The sequence below is a fragment of the Augochlora pura genome, chromosome 2 (genome assembly GCF_028453695.1).
Source record: "Augochlora pura isolate Apur16 chromosome 2, APUR_v2.2.1, whole genome shotgun sequence".
In the NCBI taxonomy this organism is placed as follows: domain Eukaryota; kingdom Metazoa; phylum Arthropoda; class Insecta; order Hymenoptera; family Halictidae; genus Augochlora; species Augochlora pura.
The window spans coordinates 13,190,657-13,215,255 of NC_135773.1; the positions used below are offsets into that span (position 1 = coordinate 13,190,657).

A 24,599-nucleotide genomic window follows, 5' to 3' on the forward strand; every position below is an offset into this window, starting at 1 on the left:
ATGCCGTCTAGCTTAATATATGTAAATGATATCTCTTTTAACTTTGCGAAAGAAAATTTCTTACATGTATATGAAACATGCGGATTAAAGATTTTATTACTCGCAAAGATTTATATTTTTATTTACAGAGACAAATTCATTCGCAAGATGTGAAGTGTGAATACTGTGTACTTTTTACTAACTTTCTACCAGGACTTTCGAAACCATTAATAAGACACCTATGTTTCCGGTTTTAAATTGAGGTGGATACTTGTTATAGCGATTTTCTTCGTCTTCTCCGTCGATTGTGTTCTCTTCTCGGAAAATAATGCGAACTTCTCCGAAGCGGTAGAACAAGTTCAATTTAGCAGTCAAGAGGCGCGTTAAATGAAAGCAATTAACACCTCTGCTTGTGGAATCGTAGGACAGGTAGAGGGTCTCGCAGCTACGCAATACGAGAAAATAAAACGTCACGCCGGTACAGCACGATCTAATCCACTTGGTAATGACTCAATCGGCACCTTTCAAGGGAGTACTAAAAGTGAAGCAATAAAGTCAATTCAAACCCTACGATTTTGATTAGTGACGGCAATTTCATGAACGAGTTTACAAGCCAACGAGAAATGGCATGTAGCCTAGAAATCGTTTCGGTATACATGAAAAAGATAACAACTTATACTGCCATTTACACGTATTCGAATCCGTAGAAATGTTCTCATAAAATATTAAGCAGATACATACTCCAATAAGAATATTTCAGCGTCTTTTGCTCTCATTTGTTTCTGACGCGCAGAATCGTATAATGTAAGTGTTATGTTACAAATGCCACCCTTAAAAGATTCAGTTTTGTTATTACGAAGAAACGCGCATTAATAATTCTCCACATTTTGTGACACACTTCGTTAATAATATGAGTAGGTTAAACTTGATGCAAAATCTAGAGAGAAGTATTACATTAAAAGAAGTACAGTAATTGTAGCAGATACCTGTAATATAGAAATAAGATGCACAGAATTATGGGAAGACATAGAAATGAGATAGAAATACTGATCACAGAATTATATACATATACAACCTCGGACAAGTCACGGAATTTCATTAAAAATGTGAATAAATTACTAACTTTTATCATAAAACTAAAATATTTCTAAACAGAAAATATCTGAAAAATCGAAATACATGTTTAGCGTATTAAACGAAAGTATTCAATGACAACTTCCGCAAAGAAAAGATTGGCTTGAAGACCAAAAATTTGGACATTTGTCTTGTTATTTTTTCAAGATCAAGACAAGTTTCAACAAACGTTGTATTATCTTGCACCGTGGAAACCTTAAGAGTAAGCTCCCAAAGGATTCCTGAAAGTCAGTAAACATGGTTACCCGAAAACCTAACCAGCCAGCATCCCAATTGCCCTGAGACCTGGAGGAGAGGGATAGCCAGCAGAAGGAAGGGTGAAAGAGACGTGTAAAGCGGAACATAGTGATCGCCGAGCCCGGCAGTCGTGGTAGAGCCTCGCGACAACCACGAGCAACCCAGCTAGCTGGCAGCCGAAACCAGCGTGTCCCTTCGCGCGAGTAACACGCCGCAGGTTCGCGGATCGGCCCCCGAAGAGGCAGAAGCGGTGTCAGAGAGGCGGCTGGTGTCGGAGAGTGGGACACTGGCGCAGGGCCAGTAGGATCCACACTGATATAAAGATCCGCGGGAGGAGACTACACACGTTTGTTCGTCGTCGTCCCAAGTGCAGTGAGTGGACAACAAGCGGAGAGACGTTTTTCGCGCGTGCCATGGCTTCAACAAGGTGAGACGAAGCTGTCGCGTGCGGCTTCGGTCGATCCTCGATCCATCCTCAATTTTTCTCGGATCGACCACGTTTATCGTGCGTGTACCAACCGAGACCCACGTGGACGCTCCGAAGGAGACATAATCGTGCTGCTTAGATGACAGTGAGTCGCATTTTCATTCAATCTACCGGTCGACAACTTGGAAACGGCGTTCACAGTGTAGACTGGCATTCAGCTTCGAGATAAGGAACAGTGTTGGGTAAACTGGTATTGCAAATGCACGTTGCACGCAGTTGTAGGTTGAAGAAATTGTTCAAATAGTATATGAAATGAAGGTAATCGGGGTGTTCGTGTACTATTACAAGCACGTGCATTCGGTTGTTAGATTGTGGATTCATGGATTCATAACGAAACAATTGTGAAAATGTCTTACGAATTCAAAGATAATTGTTGACTCATTGGAATCATTAAGAGAACAAGTACTTGTCTATATAGCTGCCGTATTTTACGATCGATGACTACAGTCTTTATTTCGTATAAAAATCCGCTGCCTAATCATTACTAATAATATCTATGCATATTGCTTAAGTACACACAGTTTTATTGAATGAAGTATGCCTGTCTATATTTATCTACGATTTACCGATGCAACGATGTTGAGGAAACAATCTTTGAAAATATTATCTTGTATTTGAAATGCTACCTTACTCAGCACTGTTTAAAAAAGTCATCAATTATCAAAAACCACTCGACCGTTTCCTAAAGTGTTAACACATTAGTCATCGAGCTACCATTTCAAGAAAGTGAAAATACATCAGAGGTTGACTTCGTCGAATTTCGATTCTGCGACCCCAATGAAATGCGATAGCTACCGCAACAGATCGCTTTTAAAAACGGATGAAACTCTGTGTCACCCACATGCGACGAACATAACAATCACTTGTATTGACACGTTCGCTACCAGACATCGTGTATCACGATTACGATTTCATATTCCTCGCGCAGAGAAAGAAATCAATGTTGCACCTGTGGTTAGTTGAAATTGCAACACGCGCCATAACATCGTAGAAGATGCATGACTATGCTATCACCACGAACAGGCTCCGTCAGTTAACTTGTTAATCGGCCGGGCAGCTGACTGCATCGATCCGTTGACGCGTTGTTCCCAGAACAAGCGTACGATTAGGATAACGAGGAAATTCCTCGGTGATCGTCCGGTCCGCGGACGTGGATCATTTACGAGGAAGAAAATCACAGCGGGGGGTCACGATCCAAGGATCACTGGGAAAGTATTCACGTCCGTTTCCCGGTACTGTTCACTCGCATACACTCTAACGTATGCTACGCGTATCTCGTGCGATTCTTTTGCACGCGGGATCGCTGGCGGTCATGGAGAGATTTATATAACTTGGACACTCTCGTGAATCATCGACGATAGCGGTTGTTCACGTGCGCACGCGGAGCTGAGCCGGCGAAGGTAAAGGATCGGGAGTCCTTGCGCGTTTTCCGGCATGAATATTTATCTGGAGCAGAATTTTTTCCCATTCTACTCTAGTCGACTGTTAATTACTGAGAGAAATGTCGACGCAGATCGAAGTTACTCGATCGCGGTTGATTGCGCCGCGAAAGAACTCTCAGAAATTGCTAGAAATTCTGAACTGTCTATGTTCGGCATAAAAGGAGAACTATTACAAACTAATGACAGTTACATGGATAGCCGAAAAAGATTATCCACAGTGTGAAATCCCAATAGTCATTCGAGTGCCTTAGGATCATAGTGTCGTAAGTGAAATTTCCGAAATTTCCTATACATATTAAAATGTTGAAAAGATAAATGAAGTAAATCATAACATTACTGTATATCAACTTTAAATTATTTTAATAATAGATTTGGCCCAGTAAGTAATAACTTATGACTAAAATAACACGATGTAGTATTCACAAACTGGCCAGAAAAAATATCCCGGAATGCTAATATCATTTAAAACGGTGCCGCGTGGTCAGAGAGCTAAACCGAATCTGCGGTAAAACTTCGCGTTTAGTTCAATGAAGAAGCGTCGGTAGAAAGCTTCCTAGAAACGCTCGGATCCGGCTCTGTCGGACGTTGTCGTCGGACAGGATGCGGATTATTATTGTTCATAAACAGACGGGAAGATTATTGATCGTGGGGGAAACCGTTCCTCTATCTTCGCAACGCGGAACTTGAGAGCGTCCGTCATCGCGGAAATCTATGGGGGCAGATAGAAACGACGGTTCATTCAGATGTCAATGATCCTCTTTCCCGTTCTCACAGCTCGTCGGGCCGCTAACCGTATCCGGTCAGCTCGCGAAAGTTAGGGTTTCCGGCAGATCTGCACGGTCGCCGTCCGCGGAAACTCGTTCACGTGTCCGCTAATTGCCTTGGATTTGTCATTAACGCACCCCGCGGGCCGTAGTGCTTCCTATACGCCACTTTGCTCGTCGCTTTCACCTCCGTGCGACTATCGATGAAAAATCTACGGAAAAACATCGGGTTTTTACGCGGAGGTTGCATGCTCGATCAATCGAGTGTTAATTTACTGGAATTTGTTCTTGGCGATCTTAGAAGCTAATTGTTTTGTGCCTGTGTCGGATAATTCGCGACATAATTGAGCTGTTCTTTGCACAGTGAAAGGCTGGACATACTCGTTTTTTTATTTTGTAGATCGGATGGCGATTGAATGATCCAAGGAATTAATCTCGAACTGCGTAGTGTTTGATCAACTGCGTATTCGTATTGATCTATCTCGTTTATTGTTACTCTATACATTGTCGCGCAATATATGCACGAAGATGCGTAGTCTACCGATGGTGCATAACGATCTATTCGAAGGTTTCATAGCGCATGAACGAATAATATAGAAACGTTCTATTACACTTGAAAAACCGTGCATTATGGGGTTAGCACGAAATCGCCTCTAATTTAGAGTCATCTGCTTGGTATGTAGACAGGTTCCCGTATGGTTTCGTTGTGGTAATATGTAATAGCTCCATTGAACAATTGTCTACGAGCAGACAAATGGCAGGTACGTGGTTTAGCCAGTTTAGCGTATTCAAAATATGGGGCCCGCACAGAAGGATCGTTTCGAACAAATCAGGAATGCTGCATACGAATCGCTGCTTTTGCAAATATTCGAAGTTCGCGTTCTAGGATTTCGTGCAAGTTGAAGATTGTTCACGATGCATCCCGCATCGAGACGACGAAGGCAAAATCTGCCCCAAAGATTTAGATTCTTCTCTCGAGAATTAATCTTGAGATCCGGAATGTTAATCTTCTAACTAGTCGACTATTTTTGCAGGCTATTCTGTCCGAAGGTGTGTCAGTCCTTTATTTTCCTTGAGACAATCATTTTCAAATATGAAGACTGCACAGATATTTGCAGTTTCTGAAGCGGGTAGAAATCAAACCCGCGAAGCCAGTTACGCTAGTCTAAACAGCAAAGGTGACAGCTGAGGATTAAGTTGATCTCGTATAAGCTAGAATATGCATCGATGAATTTATTAACGAATTCTCGAACGTGGAACATAGATTTTTGAACAGAATTACGAATATGTTATCACTAAATTTTCATGAAAAAATTGCCTGCGTCAATTGCAATGATTCCAATAAATTCTTCGAAGTGTTTCATCGTGTTATATCACCCTGGCAAATGCATGAAATGCAGTAGAATTTTCCGCGCCGCAACAAGATTCTAGAAGACATTCTGAGCGAAATCAATGAGATTCTGCATCGAAGGGTCTCGATCATCGCAACAGGTGATCCAGTTTCAGATTCTTCGAGGTTGGGAAACGCGCTCGACCCTGTACCCGATGATAAACAGTTTAATGTTACGAGGCGCAGTTTATATCGCTAGACGTGCCACTTTCTCTGTGGTTATGATACTTTTTCCCCTAGCCGGTCAACGTAAAGAGCGAAAATTGCGTAAGCTGATAAGTAGCTGCGGTTCCGGTGCGCCAATCAGCGCGATCCGTATGTAACGCGGCTCGAGATCCGTATTCTTGCCTCGTCTTCGACGAGATCGAAGGAGGAGTCCAGTCCTCGGACCGAATTAGATCTCTGGATCGTGATTTACCTCGCCTCTCTGTATCGTGCGCAGATCTTAGACCCGAGGAGGCAAGGACAGGTTGCTCAACGAGTTGGAGAGTTCATGCTAGCAATAATCGCGAAACTGGTACAGCCGTTTGTCACAATCTCCAATTAACGCGCTCGAATCGAGAGACGGAGGGAACACGATCATTTTAGCTCGTCTGCTGATCGAACAATTCAGAGGGTTCCTTTTTCTGCCACATCGATCTTGATTATAGCAATTCTTTTATGGGCGCCGCTCGATCGGGGTATCTGCGATCGTTGTGATCGAGGAGTGGTTGGCTTGGAGAATTGTGCACTGCTGTTGACACGGTTTCTAGCCTGCACTTTGTTTTCCAACGTTTTTGTTCCAACCTCGTGTCTAAAGCAGTGAGGCCTATAAATTCTGTTATTATCTTCTTTTATTCATTTTCTTAATAAAAAAATGTAATACGTCCTATTCGATGAAGGAGTGGATTAAAAACATGTGCATTGTTTGCTAACCAAATTTATAGTTAATTTATAATGTACTTCGCTTTAAGTAACTATAATTTATTTTACTTGTCTTTTTAACATTTTGGCATATATAAATTATAATTTAAGACACCACATAGCAGCCGGCGACATTATCGCATCACTTGTGTGAATGTCGTATCCGTAATTTAAGCGAACGGAGAACAAGCTGTAGATAACTTTTAGCGTCATTGAATGCAATTTTGACATCAAACAGACTTTGAAAATTTGATTAAAGTTTTCATCATTTTATACAAATGTTATGTTTGGTTCAATTTACGCTAAGTTTCATGCAACAATGATTTGAAGAATTATAAGAATTTGCAAATCAAATTTACTTTTTTTTGATCTTTTGTGAACCACTATCATGGCAATCCTTTCACGCAAGACTGACCTTCCAGAGCATACTTGGCACATTTTGAGAAACGAGCGTTCTTGAAATCTGGCTTGACCAAGGTAGCGGAATATACCCCCATTAATCGACCCGTCTAAAAACACCATGGGAGGGATAAATTCAGTGCCGCAGAAATGCAGTTGATAAAGTCCGGGTTCCAGGTGAACGCGAAGCGAGCAAATCGACCAAAAGATAATCACGAGAGCCAGGAAAGAAGTATCAACAGCCCAAGGAACAATCAGCAAGAATATCAGGTTTCAGGTGGGCACGAAATCGTGGAAGAACCTGACCGGAACCCACCCTGTAAATCGTCACTAAAAGACAACCAAGAACAAGATTCATCGGACGCCGGAACATGTATTCTTATACCAGCGAGCCGGCGACGCTCTCTTCCTGGTTGTAGGCCGATTAAAATCTGCAAAACAAGCGAGCACGGCAAAATTACGGGAGTATATCGGTATCTCGCGCCCGTAGAAACTTGATAATAAATTCTTATTACAACCCAGAATACGAGAGGTCGCCGGGGCGCGCGGTGTGCGAGCAAAAATGCAAACCATAGACCTTGGCGCGACCTTCGTCTCACTCGGCTTTCCCTCGCGCCCAGAGTGCACCAATGCGCCAATGCACCAGTGATTCTTAATTGTGTCTATCGGGACGATATGCAGCAACCTCGACAGGGTCGCGGTGCGTCGTGGGAATGCGAGCAGAGCGCATATCAAACTGACCGGAGATTATGAGAAAAAAGGCGCCCGCGGAGCGGAAACAAATGGCCGCATTATCGGGTAATGATCTTTCGAGATCGGTCGATCTGGTGATCGATCAAGATGACGACTGCAATGTACGACCACCGAACAACCGCGAAAAATCGTGTGGCTTCTCAGGTTCTACAGTCGTTCATGAATTCGGTTTACTCGAATGGCTTCGTTACGTTAAACATTATAAGAATATCAAAGATTAGTGAAAATTGTTGGATTTAGAAATTCGAAACGGAAAGATATAATCAAGATTTCAGTGTATAAAAATAGCAAAGTACATTAATATAGATTTAGGTAGAATTGAGCCGTTGAGGGTTGAAATGGCGTAAGTCAATCTAAGTCGAAAAAAAATTAACTTGTGGATAATGAAGAGTGAAATATATAAAAAAATAAAAAATTGTTACAACTTTTTTTATGTGAGCCACTTTCAAGCTTTATCTTAATTTATTTTACAATAATAATAACAAAAAACAAGTGAAATATTACATTAAATATGCTTTTGGATAATGTAACAATTCGTTCAATTATTTGAATTTGTAACAAGTCTGCGGATTTTATGCACCTGTAGCATCATTACTAAAAGAAGAAAGGAGAAAGTGTAAACGAATAAGAATTATCAATGCATCTTAATTTGATGTTTTAACCGCGAGAAACATGCTAATCAACGACAGTAATTTTTTGTTTGTTTCGTATTCCGTGAAACTAAGTATGAAAGTGGGAAGTTGCATAAATCCACACGGTATAATTACGGCCATTACCACGGGTCTTGGAAACTCTCCGAAAAAATGCTAAACGTTCGCGATAAATTGAGCGACTATTGAAAACCATCGTGAAATAAAGGACAATGGCGTCGACCTTGGAAGAAATCACATTGCAGTGCCCTGCTGAGTTCCAGGCGATAATCAGTACAGTAAAGAACGAAACTAAGGACATTTTCGAGAGTCAGTGTCAGCGAGACCGAACGGCAAACGTGTTAATTCGCGGTTCTAATGGCAGGTGCATTATGGAGGACAGAGCTGAATAAAACATTGCCCGTAGAACATATCTGATTACCTATTTCTCTCTGCGGATCGAGCGAAACAATTTGCACACCTCCGAGCATGGTTGCCAGCTAACAATCCGGGTGACGAATCGTTACGAGTTTCGTCTGAACTAGTTCAATTTCAGGGATCGTTAAGGCGGTCCCCATTCAGTGCTCGACTTTATGAAATGTTCATAATTGCTGGGCGGTCGACTAATCGCCGTCTAATTGGAAGGTGGCGGATAGTTGGTAGAAGCCGAGGGCCCCGGCGAACGATTTTTTTTCCTAATATGGATATTTCAATCGGCGTGGCTATTTCTGAGCGCGGTGTAAGGTCGGGTTTTTCTGAAAATAAAATCGACAGAGCAGAATTCTCTGCGAAGGCGAACAAGGACGTCAAAATTCGCTGCAGGATGTGCTGATCGGATTAGCAGCAGATGCGTGTTTGCCGATAGAATTATAACACAGATGCGATCGTTCGGTTTTCTCAGCTCGAGTGCGCGGTGAACGGAAATTCGATCACTCCTTGATCGACCTTAATTCGAGTTGTTCTACGCCTGAATATATCTTAGTCGGCAATCATTAGGCGTGGAAGCGTTTGCGATCTCGCATTGATTCCGAGAAATTGTACGGAAGTTGCTGAGCTGACGAGCGACAAATTTTTTCGTTGAAAGAATATTTTGGTGCAACGACAATGGACAATTGGTGTGTAAAAAAATACTGCATAGTCTAAACCAATCCAATATGTAGATTATTTCAGTGTAAGTAAGATTGTGGTTAGAGGGTCAATAATCCTTCAAAGATCAAGATTGTACGATTCAGAATTACTTTTTTTATAAACTGTTCAATAGCAATGGGAACTTTAAGTTAGTGTTATATGATTCGACAATTAAGTCACGTAATAACATTACTTGAAATATTAGAATGTCGCAGAAAAACTGCGCCGTCTTGTCTGTAACTCATAACCAAATGGATAATACTAAATCTATCTGTACTGTTTTAAAGAACGGAATAAATACTTTCGTGAATTACTGTGTCTGCGAACGATATTTTCCAGTTTCTCTGACTCCGTTCCTAAGAATGCAAATCATACTTATTTGCATAAATGTAGCAGCCTAATCACAGCGTCTGGTTTCACCGGAAATAAGTACTTGTAGAAACGGATATTGAAAACTTTCGAACGTCCAAGCATTCACGTTTACATTGTCCGATTTTTAGCGCTCTTCTATCGAACGTTACTGGTAGGTCAGTAATGCTACTTTTGACTCTCTAGAACTGCTTTCAAAATTCTCGGTTATGTTAATCATGGCTCGTATTCTGTCGGAGGCCTCGGAGGCCGTTGTTTACGCGGAATTCCTTCGTGAAAAAATTGTTTTCGAGTTTATCGTACGGATTCAAGCGAAATCGAAATAATAGTTCACCGAATGCCGGGCGTTTATTTTATCATGACCGCTCAGCATTGTGCGGAGGTGATGGAACGCATATGGCGTATGCGGCCGATACCGGTTTGCGTTTTTGTCGCGACTATAGACTGGGTATACTGGTCAGACAAGGTTAACGGCCCAATTTTTTTCCAACACGCAAAGATCGTCATCCTTCGGTCGAATTTTTTCCACGGATTTATTGTTGCGAACTAACGACGACGGATTTCTTTCTCTGTCTCTGTCTTCGCCGGCGTCAAGGACGTCCCCGATACTCCGCCGATCTCGAATTATCCCGCGGTTCCTCCTCCGTGAATCCTCTCGCCGAAAGATCCGGTAGACGTATGTAATCTTGTTAAAAATCTCAACAAGCCTGAACAATTCTTATAGTGAAATCGAAATTACGGGATTATATCGCAATAAGATTTTATAAGACCTACTTATTTAAGAAATCATAACCAAATTAACGAAGTTATAAAAATTCAATTTTCTCTAATGTGTGAAGTACAAGTTTAAAATCATGCAATCTGATCGGTAACAAAGAAGAAACAGTAGAACAAGATATGTCCGCAATATTGTGGCTAGAAAGCGTGATAAGGGTTGAATCATGAAAACTAATTTAACTTTCATGGGATAGGTCGTTCGGCAAGTTGTTTTGTTCTTTCACAAGAACGTGAAAGACAATCAAAAGAACTTTTTGACGTTTTTCTGATCGCAGTAGTCCTGCCTTTTATTAGCAATATACTGAATCAAATGTGTTTTGAACAAAATAATTTTTTTTTTTTGAAAAGCCAAACAACTATTCCAAGCCGCTTTTATACCTCGGCATAATAATAGAGTTATCTGTTGTTTCCCGGAAAGTGACGGTCGAAATATTTTTTTTCGGAACGAGCGTAAATATAAAAATAGTTTTACTTGGTATTTTTGTACCGGTCGGGTAAATTTTCAACTGGGATCGGTTGTCCGCGATCAGTCAGTGTCCGATTGTCGACGATTCGTAGGTGGAAGCAAAAATCGATATCGTTGTCGCGCGTAACATCACCGTTAAAGGAGCTCGGAGGATGTCGAAGAAGAGAGAGAATAATCGAGAGCTTGGTCTCGGGATGAACGAGACGAGCATATTATGCAAGCGAGTTGCCTTGCAGAGAGCAAGCCGGTCAATGCCAAGGTGTTCCACTGCGCTCACCATGCTACTCGTCTCTGTCAGTCGGTCGCCGGCCGGGCCTCATCACTGATAACTCCACAACGGAGCTGCATCGATGCACCGATCGTTGTTGCATAATGAAACCGATGCATTTCGACGATGCGGTTCAACACCTTGAAAGGCGAAGACGGCCGAATCTCCTCGCAAAAAGCCATCAGACCATTTAAATAAATTATTGATCGTTTCATACATAAACTTCAGAAGAACATGACTACGAAAGGCTCTTTTCAGTGCAGTGAATTTTTATTCGGCGTACGAATCCGTAGCTCAGTAATGAAATATTATTTTAAATGAAAATAAAAAGTATTGAAAGTAACTATTTGAAATAATTAATATCGACCGGTACTTTTCAACGCTGTTATTTTAAAATAAAAATAATATCGATCAATTTGAGATAGTATCGATTTCAAATAATGAATTATTTCGTTATTTTTCATTTCAAATATGATAAAAGAAATCATTACCAAAATAATACACAACAAAATGATTTTATTTTAAGAAATCGTTACACCATTTAAAGGGTGTTATTCTTCAGTCAAATGCTTCTTATTATCGGAAAATCATTTAACACCAGATTCTGTACAATTCCCGATAAGTTCACGATTATCTCAATTAATTATTTCAAAGAATTCTAATATAAAATAACAAGTTACTTGAAATAATATTTCAAGCATTGTTTTTTCAAAACTGATCACATGCATGAGAATAATTATAAAATAAAATATCATGTTATATGGAATAATATTTCAAATAACGTAACTTAAAATGTGGCCAGATCTTCTTTGTAACTGATCGTAATTGAAAAGTTACTCGATTCAGTGGTACAGCCCTAACTATACGTAGACGATGGATCTATTTTTAATTATATCTCCAAAGGTTTTATTTAATTTCTTCCACAACTTTCGACGACCAAAATTAGCCACTAATTTTGCTTTATTTAAAACAATTATATCCGAAATACTAAATATTAAGCATCGAAACGGATCTCTAGGGAGTATCACAAATCAACTTCACAGCAGATAAATCCATTTCAAACGCTGCAAAACAGTGCGCAACAGTTACCTCTGTTATCATCATCTAAAAGTATGATAAAAATGCACACGTTCCTGCCACGCGAAGGCCGCAGAGTGCACGTAGAGAGTAGCTGAGGACACTTAGAAGAAGTGAAACTGATCTAAATTTCAAATTCCTATTGGGCTTACCGCGATAAGGAATCCGTCACGCTCCAGCACTCGACTAATCAGATTTGGTTCAGTGGAACGAGTTTCTCCCATGAAATTAACTGCACCGTGTGCTCGGATGATCGATATCGGACGACATTTTCCACCACATATTTTCGCGAAGTGAAACTCCGCTCGGGATCGTGGATATTTCTATGCTCGGCAGAGGCGTGACACGTCTGTTTTTTTTTCAACAAAAGCGCCGATGAAAATGGATAACGGATTAACCGGACGCTTCAAAAAACGCCACGAGATATGCCGAACACAGCGTGCTCGTTTTAGCTTTCACTGTGTCCTCATTGCGTAAACCGGCGAGGGCTCACAAATTGCATCGGGGAGACGGACATTTGAAAATAGACCGAATTTCACGCGATAAGGAACGGCGTGTCACTTGGTTACGATGGGAACGGGGTCAGTAATGCCATGGGGAGCCATCCAGAATAGAAAACAGCTAAAGGTACTACCTGTGCTATAATCATGAAGATTCAGTAGCGGCAACTAATCGCTATCCATTTCTTGCAAGCAAACCGCGGATCGTTGTCCATTCAACCGTATCAAACTTAAAAATTCATTGACTCTTGATATTGAATTTCATTTTCAGAAATCAATATCAACAGAAACACGATGGTGATTTTTTTGCTAAACTATATTCATACTTTTCATCTTATTGGAGCGCGATAAAAAGTCATTGCACTTTTCATTTACTAGAATCTTGATGCATTCACAAAATCGTCCTTGCTTTTTAAAACTACGCAAAGACAGCATAACAAAAATACGAGAGCTTTCTTGTGACAACGTAATGTGATTGTTTTTCACACCGAAGTATCTTCATGCTCTTTATCTCGTAGTCCCGAGTTATAGCATTCTTATGAAAGGTATGTTGTTGTAATATGACAAGACGTATGAACACAGAGGGTTCATAAATTTCTGCGTAATTGCCGTGATTTTGTAGAAGTTTACGAGATGTTTGTACGTACGACGGTGGCGTACGTGTTCATGTTTGAGAGATCGCGAGTGGAAGGTCCAATCCGAAGGAGATAAACAATGGACGGTCGTGTAAAGCCGCTGTCATAACAGGAAGCATAGCTGAACGAGTGACGCACCGAAAGTTGCTCGGAGGCATTAGCACGGCGTTAAGGAATTAATGCTGCCCAGCGAGCACAACGCGAAACAAAAAGGAAAGTAGCTGAAAGCGTGAACTCAATTGGATAACGGGTGGATACGCGACTCTTACGTGAAACACGCCGACGCGCGTGTGGTGCAACGTGTTACTCGGTCTACACGAGACTCGTTGCTATTTCAGTACCTGGGAGGAACAGGTCGAACCTATTGAATCGAGACAACAGAACTGGAGTTGTCCGAACGTTCTTGGAGTTCGCGGCGAATTTGCCCTGTCAAGCCAATTTTACCGTTGTCGACTAATTCTACGGTTGTAGACCAATTCTACATTCATAAATCAATTCCGGTTTTCTAGACCCATTCCAGTTTTCATAAATCACTTCTTTCCTGCTCTACAATTTCTATCTTTCTCGTCGGAGTCTAATCTTGCAGACCAATTTTATCTTGGTCATTTTTTATCAAAAATTTGTCTATGTTACAATTTTTTTTCCGAGCAGTTTTTCTCGAAACCAATTCTACATCTCTAATTTAGTTTTAAATTTCTAGACTAATTTTACGTTCGCAGAACAAGTTTAGTTCCGTAGACCAATTTCCCCGTTTGCAGACCAGCTCTATATTTCTAAACTAGTTCTGCGTTTGTAGTGTAATTTTATCTTTATTAATCGATTCGATCCTTTTAGATCACACTTTACTTTCATAGATCAACTCAACCTTTACAAACCATTATACGGCCATGCGTTTCAATTCGCGATCACTCAGTGTATCGTACGACTGCCATTGCGTTACTTAAGGCGAGTTTAGGACCGAACGATAAGCGTCGATGCTCTCAAGTCTTCTTTACAGACGATATAATACTGTTTCGTAACAGCTGCGATATTTGAATATCTGTGCCTTCATAGAAAGTATGATAAGAATCGCGATGCGGAATACTTAAGTGTATTTGAATTTGTTTTCGCCCACGGCACTGTTGTGACTGGAGCTAACAGAGAGGAAAAATTAACCCATTTCGGAGAGAGCATACTAACCCAGTCTTCATAGAGAATGCTTAATTACATCTCAAGAAATTCATTCGATTGGTTCACACTTACAATGCACTCACACTAGCTACTGTGTGTTAGGGCTTCCAGACTCTACTTTAAAAGACAGCGCATTCTCAACTCTATTTGACTGTTTCGAATTTCGTAGATTCCACTGAAACTTCTGACCCTGTTAAGCATTATATATCCACTATTTTACATCTCGTATCTTAATCGCGTGTACCATCTCACAATCACAAAGCAACGAAACCAAAAAAAACGTACTCTATCAACTAGAGTTTGTTCATTTTTATCACAAGTTAATAGGTCACTTTATCAATCGTATATACAAAAAGTGATTTCACATGGAAGAGAATTATGACCGGCTAGGTCGACGAAGGCAACAGGAAGTAAAGTAAAAGTCCTCTTTCCGATTCGCGACGTGAGCTTCGCGAACTTGGTGTAGCAAGGTGTTACAATTACACGCTTGTTGCATGACGGTGGCACGCAAACTTTTTTTCAGCCAGCACTGAACGGAATAGCGTCGATCCACGAACACGAACAGAAAAATCTCGCTTCGAGAAACGATATTACAGCAGCGGTGCTTGCAACGGTAGCGTAACGACACTTGTTACACCCCAGGGATCGGTTTTATTACGTCACGAAGAACTGATTGCTTGTCTCGCAAAACCGAACCACGTTCAGTAAGACTGACGTTTCCGAGGCCAATGGGGCACACCGAAACTGGATATTTGAGCAAGCGTCTTGCTGAGATTATTCGTAGTTATCTTGGAGCCTCGGTTATATGAACTCGGTTACAACTTGCTACTGCTGTTACACTTGCCAATATTCATACACCTTGAAGTGTTAAATTTAACCTATCCCGATAATTACAGATTAGACGTTAGATTTATTTATTTATTTGATGATCGTAACAGGAAAAACACCTCTGTTACATAAGTAATAGACGTGAAGTAGCCAGTAAGTAAAAACTAGGACTAAGACGGTTAAAATATTGGGGTAAATCATGAAACGCTATGATAATAGAGGTTCTAAATGAGATAAAAGAATTATCAAGGAAATCTAAGTCGCGAAAAGATTATAGTATACATTTAAGCGACTTATATCATTGAAACAACCGTAGAGAGTGTAACGGGATTCAGAAAGTTACAGAGAATGTAGTAATTTCAGCAATTGATTTATTTGTGTGTGACTCGGGAAATCAGATGCCTCAGATTCGGATAAGCAAGATTTGATACCAAGAGATTCGGTCACGCGACCACTGGAGTCTAAAAAAGATCGACTTTGCGTCAGTTATGCACCCGGTCTGGTCTAAACTACATCAGTAGAAAAGGCGAGCAATGGACAGACACGTTAGGCAAGTTCTACATGACGTTCATGCTTAGCATTAGACCTTCCTGACACGATTAAACAGGCGTAACTGAATCGACCAACTTGAAATTTTAACTATGTAGGATTTTATCATTTATAAAAACAAGCCTATCATTGTTTTACGTATAAATTTTATCGTATTACTGTCAACTCATTCAAATTGTTAACGAAAGAAACAAATGTCTTCATGATTCCTGCAACTCGCACTTAATGAAAACAACTTTTATTTTGCATGAAGATTCGTTGTCGAATTACAACACTATCACGCGGTATTATCGTACGAGAAATTTTTCACAATAAAAGAATATATGTATATAACAATTTTTTTACGAAAGCAGTTTTATAATTTCAAGAAATATGAAACCAATGGTTTGACCGGCGGTGGTAGATTTAATGTTAACAACGACAATGAAGTCGTACTTTCAAATATTGTAAGCGACGGAGATGACGAGTTCGTAATATTTTCATTCGCGTAAAACACATCCACGTAAAACGGAAATCCGCGTAAATTGAGGGACAGATGTACTGGAGCAATTAACGTGAAACGTTGACGGTACTCCAGGAGGAAATCCCATCGCCGTTCGGTCTACAAAAAGACAAACTGAATTGTCCAAATGAGGGATAAGCGGGAATTGGAAAATTTGGCAGAAAAATGCGGGAAGGCATGTTCTCGGGCTCGCGAACGGAAGAAAGAAAGGCGCTGGCACGGGAATCGGTTTCGACGGTCGGAATTGCGGCCCGGCCCGGCCCGGCCCGACTTCCTCCTTTCCAGCTAAGGGGAACTGGCCGTGCACGTCAGCCACCACCGGTTGGAAATGGCTCCACCTTTCGGAACGGGCGTCCTTGAGGGGCCCGGTGCACTGGGAAAGGTGATGAAAACCGGCCAGTCACGTGTACCATGCCGGCGCGAGCGGCTGTTCGCCAGCTTCGGCCTGCTATGACACGTTCTGCCGGTTTTCTATCGTACGAAGAACGAGCCGTGGTCTCGGCTCGAGTGTCTGCGAACTGGGACGCCGGCTCGGTGTCGGACCCTCCGAGAAGAATCAGCCGCGGTCTCAGCAGCAGCGGGGCACGCGACCGGAGTCCTCCTCGCCGACGGCTCGAACAACCGGAAGCGGCCTGCGCCTTCCCTCTTTCGATTTAATTCGCTGGCAAGTGTCTCGAGCGTGTCTGCGAAGTTGAAGCGCGGTTGCAACGATCCGAGGTCCGATCGAGATCGACGGATATCTCGGAGAAAGTGGCGAACACGTGGGGAAGCGTTCTCCTCGATCGAACTCGTGGTAGTTTCGAGCCGCGCGCCGGATTAAGCATTATCACCGCCGAGAGCATGATTCGGGCAGCCGTCGGCGCGATTAGGCCGCCGCCAAAGCTACTCTACTATCTCTAGCTACAGGAATTTCTCAATTCCGACACGTCGCCGCTCGTTGATTAAAGTCTCGCGGAAAATGGAACGCGTCAAAACGATCAAAGACGTACACGCCGAGCAATCTATATAGCGGTGCGTTGTCCGGATCTTCGGTTAAAGCGTTTTCGTTCGGTGAGGAAGAGCGTCGTGAAGCTGGCCCGAGATTACTGTTATTCGAAGACAAGCGTAGCGAAACACCGGAGAACAATTATCGCCGCGCAGGCTCGTGGGTGGCTCCGGAAACTAAGAGAAAGGTACTCTTTTCGAGCCGAGTGCTCTGTTATCAAGGTGTCTGATAGATTCAGCTGATTTTTCTCGTGCTAGTAGGATTGCTAGCCGGAACGAAGAATGGTTTCGACATACGAACATAATTGGATGGAACTCTCGAAAGCGTGATCTTGAGCGAGATCGTTTGGAACAAGTACCTTTCCGCCGTTGTGCATTGTGTGTTCAGTGATTTGTTGCGAAAAAAAAATTGGAACTCGAAGTTCTGTTCGTGAAAGTTGATTGAATTCGCAAGGAACAACGATCTATGGTAAGAATTGATACTCGTTGTCCTATCTCAGCAGTTATATCACAAAGTGATCTTGCCGGCATTTGCACAATATCATTGGTGCATTGATGTGAATACATTGATGTAGCCTATCGTCGAATTTGTGAATGAGCAACTACAATCGATGATAAAATGATCTATCTACCTTAATACTTTTTGTTCGGTTGCACCAATCTGCCACCAAAGGCGAATTTTTAGGCAGTCATTTATTTTTATCAATTTGAAGTACTTCAACGATAGAACTCAAACTTGAAGAACGTGAAAAATTTAAAGCATGCCTGAAATACAAATTTGAACAAGCATTAATTCGTCATTAAGATTAAAACTTGAAGAACGAGTCGAGGAAATGAGTAACGTTTGCTAGTAAAAATTAACTTCCAGTTCAGCATGCGAGTGGTCGTTGCTTCCGCGAAACAATCGACTGCATCGCTAGGCGACTGCATAAACGCGAGCTTCGGGTTTGTTTCTCGGTTGCAAGTCATTACTCGCGACTCGCTGGTACTCCAGTGACCCGTGAATGTTTGTCGACCGTTCACCGATCTGTTCACGAGGGAAAGGCGTGGCCCCCTCCGGACCCACATTCTCGTATTATTGCGACCCGAGTCAATGGAATTGGCGAATTCGCGAAATTCGTGGACTAGATCCGCCATTCGCCTAGAACGCGACCGAAAACTATTCCAGAATGTGCTTGTTTCCCAACCACGCCGTTCTACCACTCTCGTTCTCTTTCAATACCATTATTACATGACACATCCGCGAAGACATTGTCCTGGTAACCCCGGGTCTATCTACTATTGCGAAAGAACTGTGAATGTTCATGCGAAATCAACGTATATCCCTTTCTTGATAGGTTTAGCATTCGACTTGTTCGTTTTTACCGTTAACGCATAAATTCTACATTGTAATTATGATAATACGAAGTGCAATGTATAACGCACCATCAACCACAATCAATGTCTCTAAGTTAATAAGAATACAATGATCCTCAAATATCACAAATGCCGTTTTCAATATTTATCATTGCTAACAGAATGTATAAAGTTGATTCTATATATCTGGCAACAACACTGGGAATTCTGTGCGTGTTCATGTACAATCGCGTAAATGCATCATCTTCAATTTTCATGTATGAAGATCCACAGTATATTTCAGCAAGTAACTCATGTTTTCTGGAATAAAATGGACCTTTCACTAAAGTAGCGATACTCATCTTTCGAATTCCAATTTTTACAAATCAGTCCGTTAGAATGACTATACACTTAATAGATGAATTAAAATTGTATGACTCACGAATGAAACTCTGAAAAAACGTTGCAGCTTAGATTTCGTAAAGCATCGGAAGGAACAGCTTCTGATTCTTGTCAAACAGAGAAAGCAAAGCAAAGCAGTTACGCGAAGCGGGAAGACCGTCGCATATTATAGTTTTCTTTTCCGTTGATGGGGCCGTGTTTCCTGGTAAATCATCTTGAAGGATGAATAGCGTAATTGAACAGCATTATCAAAATTAGCTAGGCGGCACGTTGACCGTGAACGCAATTCCAATGATTGCGCTCACGAGCCATTCCCAGTACGCATTAGCTGACCCACGGTGGTCTAGCGAAATCATTGACTCGCCTCTACTGTTCCAAGAAGACTATGTTGCGAAAGCTTCTCAATCATTGGATCGAGTCGGTGAATGAAAACCTATTCAAGTTCTCCGAACTTTGTTGCAGATGCCGCGGAAAGGATTTCCGGTGCAAAGGCTGCTCCTGGGCGCAGCGTTGCTGGCCAGCTGTCTGCCGATGATCGTGTCATCGACGTTATCTAGAGAAAGGCGGCACGTCGAGGGTTCTAGTCATCGCCCAGAAGGAGTGTACGGGTCCGTGAGTCGCGGCTTCAAGTTGTCGACCCGGAGGGAGAACGAGATCACCACGGAACCCGGAAGGAAAGTGTCGCATCGTCTGATCGGAGGACACCTGAGAGGCGAAGCTGGCCAGGCGAAAGATGACGCGCTCTGGGACGACGGAATTCTGTTGTCCTCAGCTGGGAACGGCAAGGAGGCGAAGTCTAGCCGCAAAGACGACGACGACGACAAGAAAACGCTCTCGCAGCAGGTCAAAGAGGGCAAGTACGGTCTGATACAGAATGAAATCTACGGAAACCGGCCGAAGAGGCCTGGCATCATCAGCTACCTGGGCAACCCGGAGGTGCCTAAGGACACGATAGAGAATTTAGGTGGCCTCGACGAGGATGAGATTTGGTTGGCAGAGAATCATGTGTTAGTGTTGCGAGGCGGGAAATTTCCTGGCCATGAAACCACGCCGAGCAATGGGGAGTGGGAGACATGGCCACCGATCGACAGTTACAAGGCGCCCAGGAGGCAGGTCAAGATACCATCGAGGCCCAAGGTACCGCCGCCCTTTCCGGTTCAGCTCACTGACGGCGGGCCAATCCAGATTATCGGGCCCAACGGGACCAAGGAGATCGGGAACGACACCGACCTCGGGAAGGACTCGCTATTCACGAAGGGACTCCTTTCGGAGGACGGGCCCCTCTTCGCCATCATATCTAACGGCACTATCGTGATGCCCAATGCAAACAACACTTCAGGAGAGAATAATAAGGGAACGAAACCGGATTCGCCAACCGGACTGCCGCCATTTTATCACGCGATACCACCTGGAGCGGTGTTCGTGCCTCCTCCGAGTAATCAATCCGACTACGATGAAGAGGATCAGTCGATCTACTATCCCCCACCCTACAGTTTCCAGTATCAACAGGACAATACTACCGCAGTGCCACCAGGTCCTCTAGTGCCAGGCATTATTCTACCACCCCCACCAGACTTCTTCTCTGCTCTCGATGACAAGAAAAACACCACGAAGAAGTACAACAGGCGACCCGGCACTACTCCCGTACCGCGACAGAGGCCCACGTATTTGCCGCCTAGAAAGCTCACCTCAAAGTATAAGAGTACTACTAGTGCACCGATCACTAAGACAAGGACATCAGTTTCGGTGTCCACTAGCACGAAGACTTATAGAACGACGAAACAGAAAAATTCTACCACCCTGGCACCCAGTAAAGTCCCCACTGTGCCGTTCGTGGAAGTCACGACGCCCACGGCGGACAAGCCAACGACGCAGGATAACCCTGAGTTCTATAGCATCGGGCCTATATTGGAGAATCAGGTGACAAATCAAGAGCCCGTTCGGGGCAAGAACGAGGCTTGGTCTGGTATAGTGACTAGCAAGACGCTTCCTCTGTTATCCTATTACACCTCAACACAATCCACTTTGGAGAAACCGATTGAGGTGACACCAGCTTCAATAAAAACAATAGTCACCACTGGTAACCCTCAGAGATCATCAAACCAAGCGTCCTACTACTTTTACGAAGAATCTAATGAACCCACTGCCACCACTCCAGACCCAGCGATTTATTTCAAGACTACCACAGAGACACCTTTCTATGAGGACGTGGTAACCCAGCCTCGTCCAGTGGAGAAGAAGAAGCAGTTCTACAGCGTGGAGACTATCCCATCGCAAGAGACCTCGAAAGACTATAGTGTGAAATACGTCGACTCGGTGGTGAAAAACTCAGAGCCAGTTCGTTACAGCGATTCTGTGACACGGACGTCGACTGCTAGGCCGCAGGGTCAGCGTATGCTACCTGATCGCGCGTCGCTTTACTATCAGGCGATATCCTCTCGGCCTGTGCAGTCGTATTACACGACGCCGAGACCACAGACATACTACAGGCAGGACAAGCCGAAGCCAATCTACCAGTACAGCTTCGAAGCTGCGGACTATTCGAAAAGAGGTAACCAGAGGCAGTTTGAACAGCAACAGCATACCGTGCCTTACAATGATTATAGGGACGTGAAGATCTTCGACAGATCTAGGTACGATTACCCACAGAACGAGCCTACGAAGCAGCTGAGACCACAAAGTCTGCCCTTCAAGAGTCAATCGCCTATCTACCCCTCATCCACTGCTAACTCTGTCATTAACACTACACCTAATCCTCACTTGGCGTATTATACCCAGCAAGACGAGAAACTATTGGACGATGTTACCAAGGAGTACTTTACCATCTTTGGTAAGAAGATCCCCCACAAGAACATACCCAGTACGACGCCAATTTACTCCAAGACCACTGAGAGACCAGAATTCAGTGGCTACATCGAGAACAATTATAATACTCCTGAACCTCCAGTGTACAAGACACCTAACGTGAAGGTGCACTACGGGGACCAGTCGCAAAGGCCTTACTCCTTGAAAGATGACATTCTGGTGAACTTCCGACAGCCCTTGCCGCCCATCAACCCGGACAGCGAGTTCATCGCTGTAGTTGACCAGAGACCGCCCAACTACAGGGTACATAATAGGGAGGGTCCACCTTTAGCTCCTCTCAGGGCCTATCCAGGCCAGCAGCTAGTGAACCAAGGCAACGGACCTTCCACGAACTATGTACCCGTGGTCGAGTCTGCGGAGGAAATCGACGAATCCTACGGCCAACTGCCTATCTCTTTAGAGGACGACATCAAAGTGAATTACCGAGACCCCCGGCCCACCATAAATCCCGACGCAGAATTCATCAGTCCCATTCCTGTGCCGGACCACCAGCCGGACAAGCCAAAGGCATACTTTGCGTACCGATTGCCAGGTGACGGCGGTCACTTTTACTTCCTGACACCGCAGGCCGTCACGCAAAGGCCAGAAAGGAACGCAGGACACCTTTACCCTAAGTCGAGGGACTCGAGGCTGCTGAGACGTCGACGGCGGCCCGACAACGTCTGATCATTTTTTGCCATAGGCGGACGCGGGCTGCCCCGTGGGGCATCGACGAGAGCGGCCTAACCACGCCCACTGAAATGATCTATAGAGGCTTTCCGACGCTGCTTGCCCCAGGGGACAATCCCAAGTGCTCCCAGAGTGGCCATGTCTGCCAAGAGAGCTGAATAAGAGCTCGAACTGTTTTAGTGTATCACAGCGATTCGTATGACATTGCAAATAGCTGGCGAATACAGTGTTCTTCCCATTTTCTCCTCTAACGAAGCCTAGCATTTTATTCGTAGCGTTGCAAGCCTTTTAACATCGCGATCTTATCGTTACCTCGTCGACTTACTAATCAATCGTGAACCACTAAGAACAGTAGGCGAAAGAGCGTCCCCTGTCTTCGAGCATCGCGCGATGTTACAGAGGAAGTCTTTTATCGCTATTCCATGATGCAACTAACAGTGCACGGGCTTTTGAAAGAATAAGAAGGTGATAAATAGAGAAGTACAATTATTCACGTCTTCATTTGCTTCCGAATGTCGCGCGACATTATGGAGGAAATACTGTGTCTCTGTTCTTCGGTACAATTAACAATGCACGGGCTTTTGAGAAATGAAAGAGCAATGATGCTGTATTCCCTTGGTGCAAATGATAATGCACTTTGAAATAGATGAAAGCAACGAGCTTTCCAATCGTAGGCCGTTACGGAGTACATAGGACTTTTCGAGATTCATTTTTGTACGAGATTGTTATTCGAGATCAGTTGGGATTGACGAGCGAGGAGCACGGTGAACGCGCGTCCACGGCCGTACCGTTAGGATATTTATTACACGTGTAAATATATATGTAACGACTAGGGTAGATGATTATCAACGCCTTACTTACGGTATAAATGCTTAATTTATATGTTACCCTGATCCCTTCTCTCCTTGCCTCCCGTATCAAAGGTGTAACGATACAGACGCGAGATACTCGATTTGCGTGTCGACGATAGCTGCGTGTATGTGCGCGGTTATGAGCGGTACTCGCGCATTGTCTGTGATTAATGATCGAGGTAAACATGTACGTGTATGTATATAGTGAATGATTAACGATAGCGGTGAGCCGATCGTAGCTGCGTTTTTCGTATGCCTCTTGTTGGGCGAAGCATGATATCCGATCGAATAAACAATGTTCTTAACGCTTTACCTACCGACAACTGTTTTATAGTTCTTTCGATATGAATAGTTACGTCTCTACATTTGAATCGCAGTTCTCAGTAGCAATCTTGATTGCACAGAAGCTATATTGAGCTACATGGTCTAGTACGACTATTCTTTAGGTTTATTAGAGATGACATTTTCGCTCAATACTATAATTTAATATCTGTTAGAATGATTCGCTGAAAGAAGATCTTTAAGAGAATCTAGTTAAGACTTTCGGTAGGTAAAGTGTTAGTGACAAAACTTTCATGGCAAAATTGGCACTTTTTCTGCGGCGAACAGCGTGGGTGGTACTGGATTAAAATTGTAAGAAATTCACGTATTAAATTTCGAGAATTCTAGTGTAAATATACTGCAGAGTAGAAAACTGTGCGCCGCATTGAACGAAATGTTATTTAATAAATTGTATTGTTACTACATGATTAAAACTAGTTCTCCAGAAATTGCGATCATTTACATACTAATTGTGATTTGCAATGCAATGATAAACAATCCTCGGAAGGTCAATTATTTAAACCTGGAAATAAAGTATACCACAAACAGAACCATGCACGAACCATTGCCGCGAATTAAACACGCACAACAGGTTCGTTAACGAGATCGAGATTGACTAGCTCAGTGCAATTCAATGAACATTGTCGATATAATTAACTGATAATAAACGGTTTCAAAGTATTGAGGGCAAGGCGTTGGCAATTGTTTATCTTTCCGAAAAGAGACTACTTTGTTTTTCTAGTTGGTGATCACTCAGTAGAAAAAGAAGGTAACGTGCAAAAGATT

At 42.9% G+C, this 24,599-nt stretch overlaps 2 protein-coding genes across 3 annotated transcripts in view; one reads left to right on the forward strand and one right to left on the reverse strand.

Annotated features, from left to right (window-relative positions):
• The window catches only part of Naa15-16 (N-alpha-acetyltransferase 15/16), a 61,171-nt gene that overhangs the window by 33,555 nt on the left and 3,017 nt on the right, over positions 1–24,599 (reverse strand). The gene's annotated exons all lie outside the window — the stretch shown is intronic.
• Positions 1,585–24,476, forward strand: LOC144478327 (uncharacterized). The gene is made up of 2 exons (XM_078196113.1): positions 1,585–1,922; positions 19,570–24,476. Exons 1-2 carry the CDS (start codon positions 1,917–1,919, stop codon positions 22,636–22,638), a joined length of 3,075 nt encoding a protein of 1,024 aa, XP_078052239.1. The 5' UTR covers positions 1,585–1,916; the 3' UTR covers positions 22,639–24,476.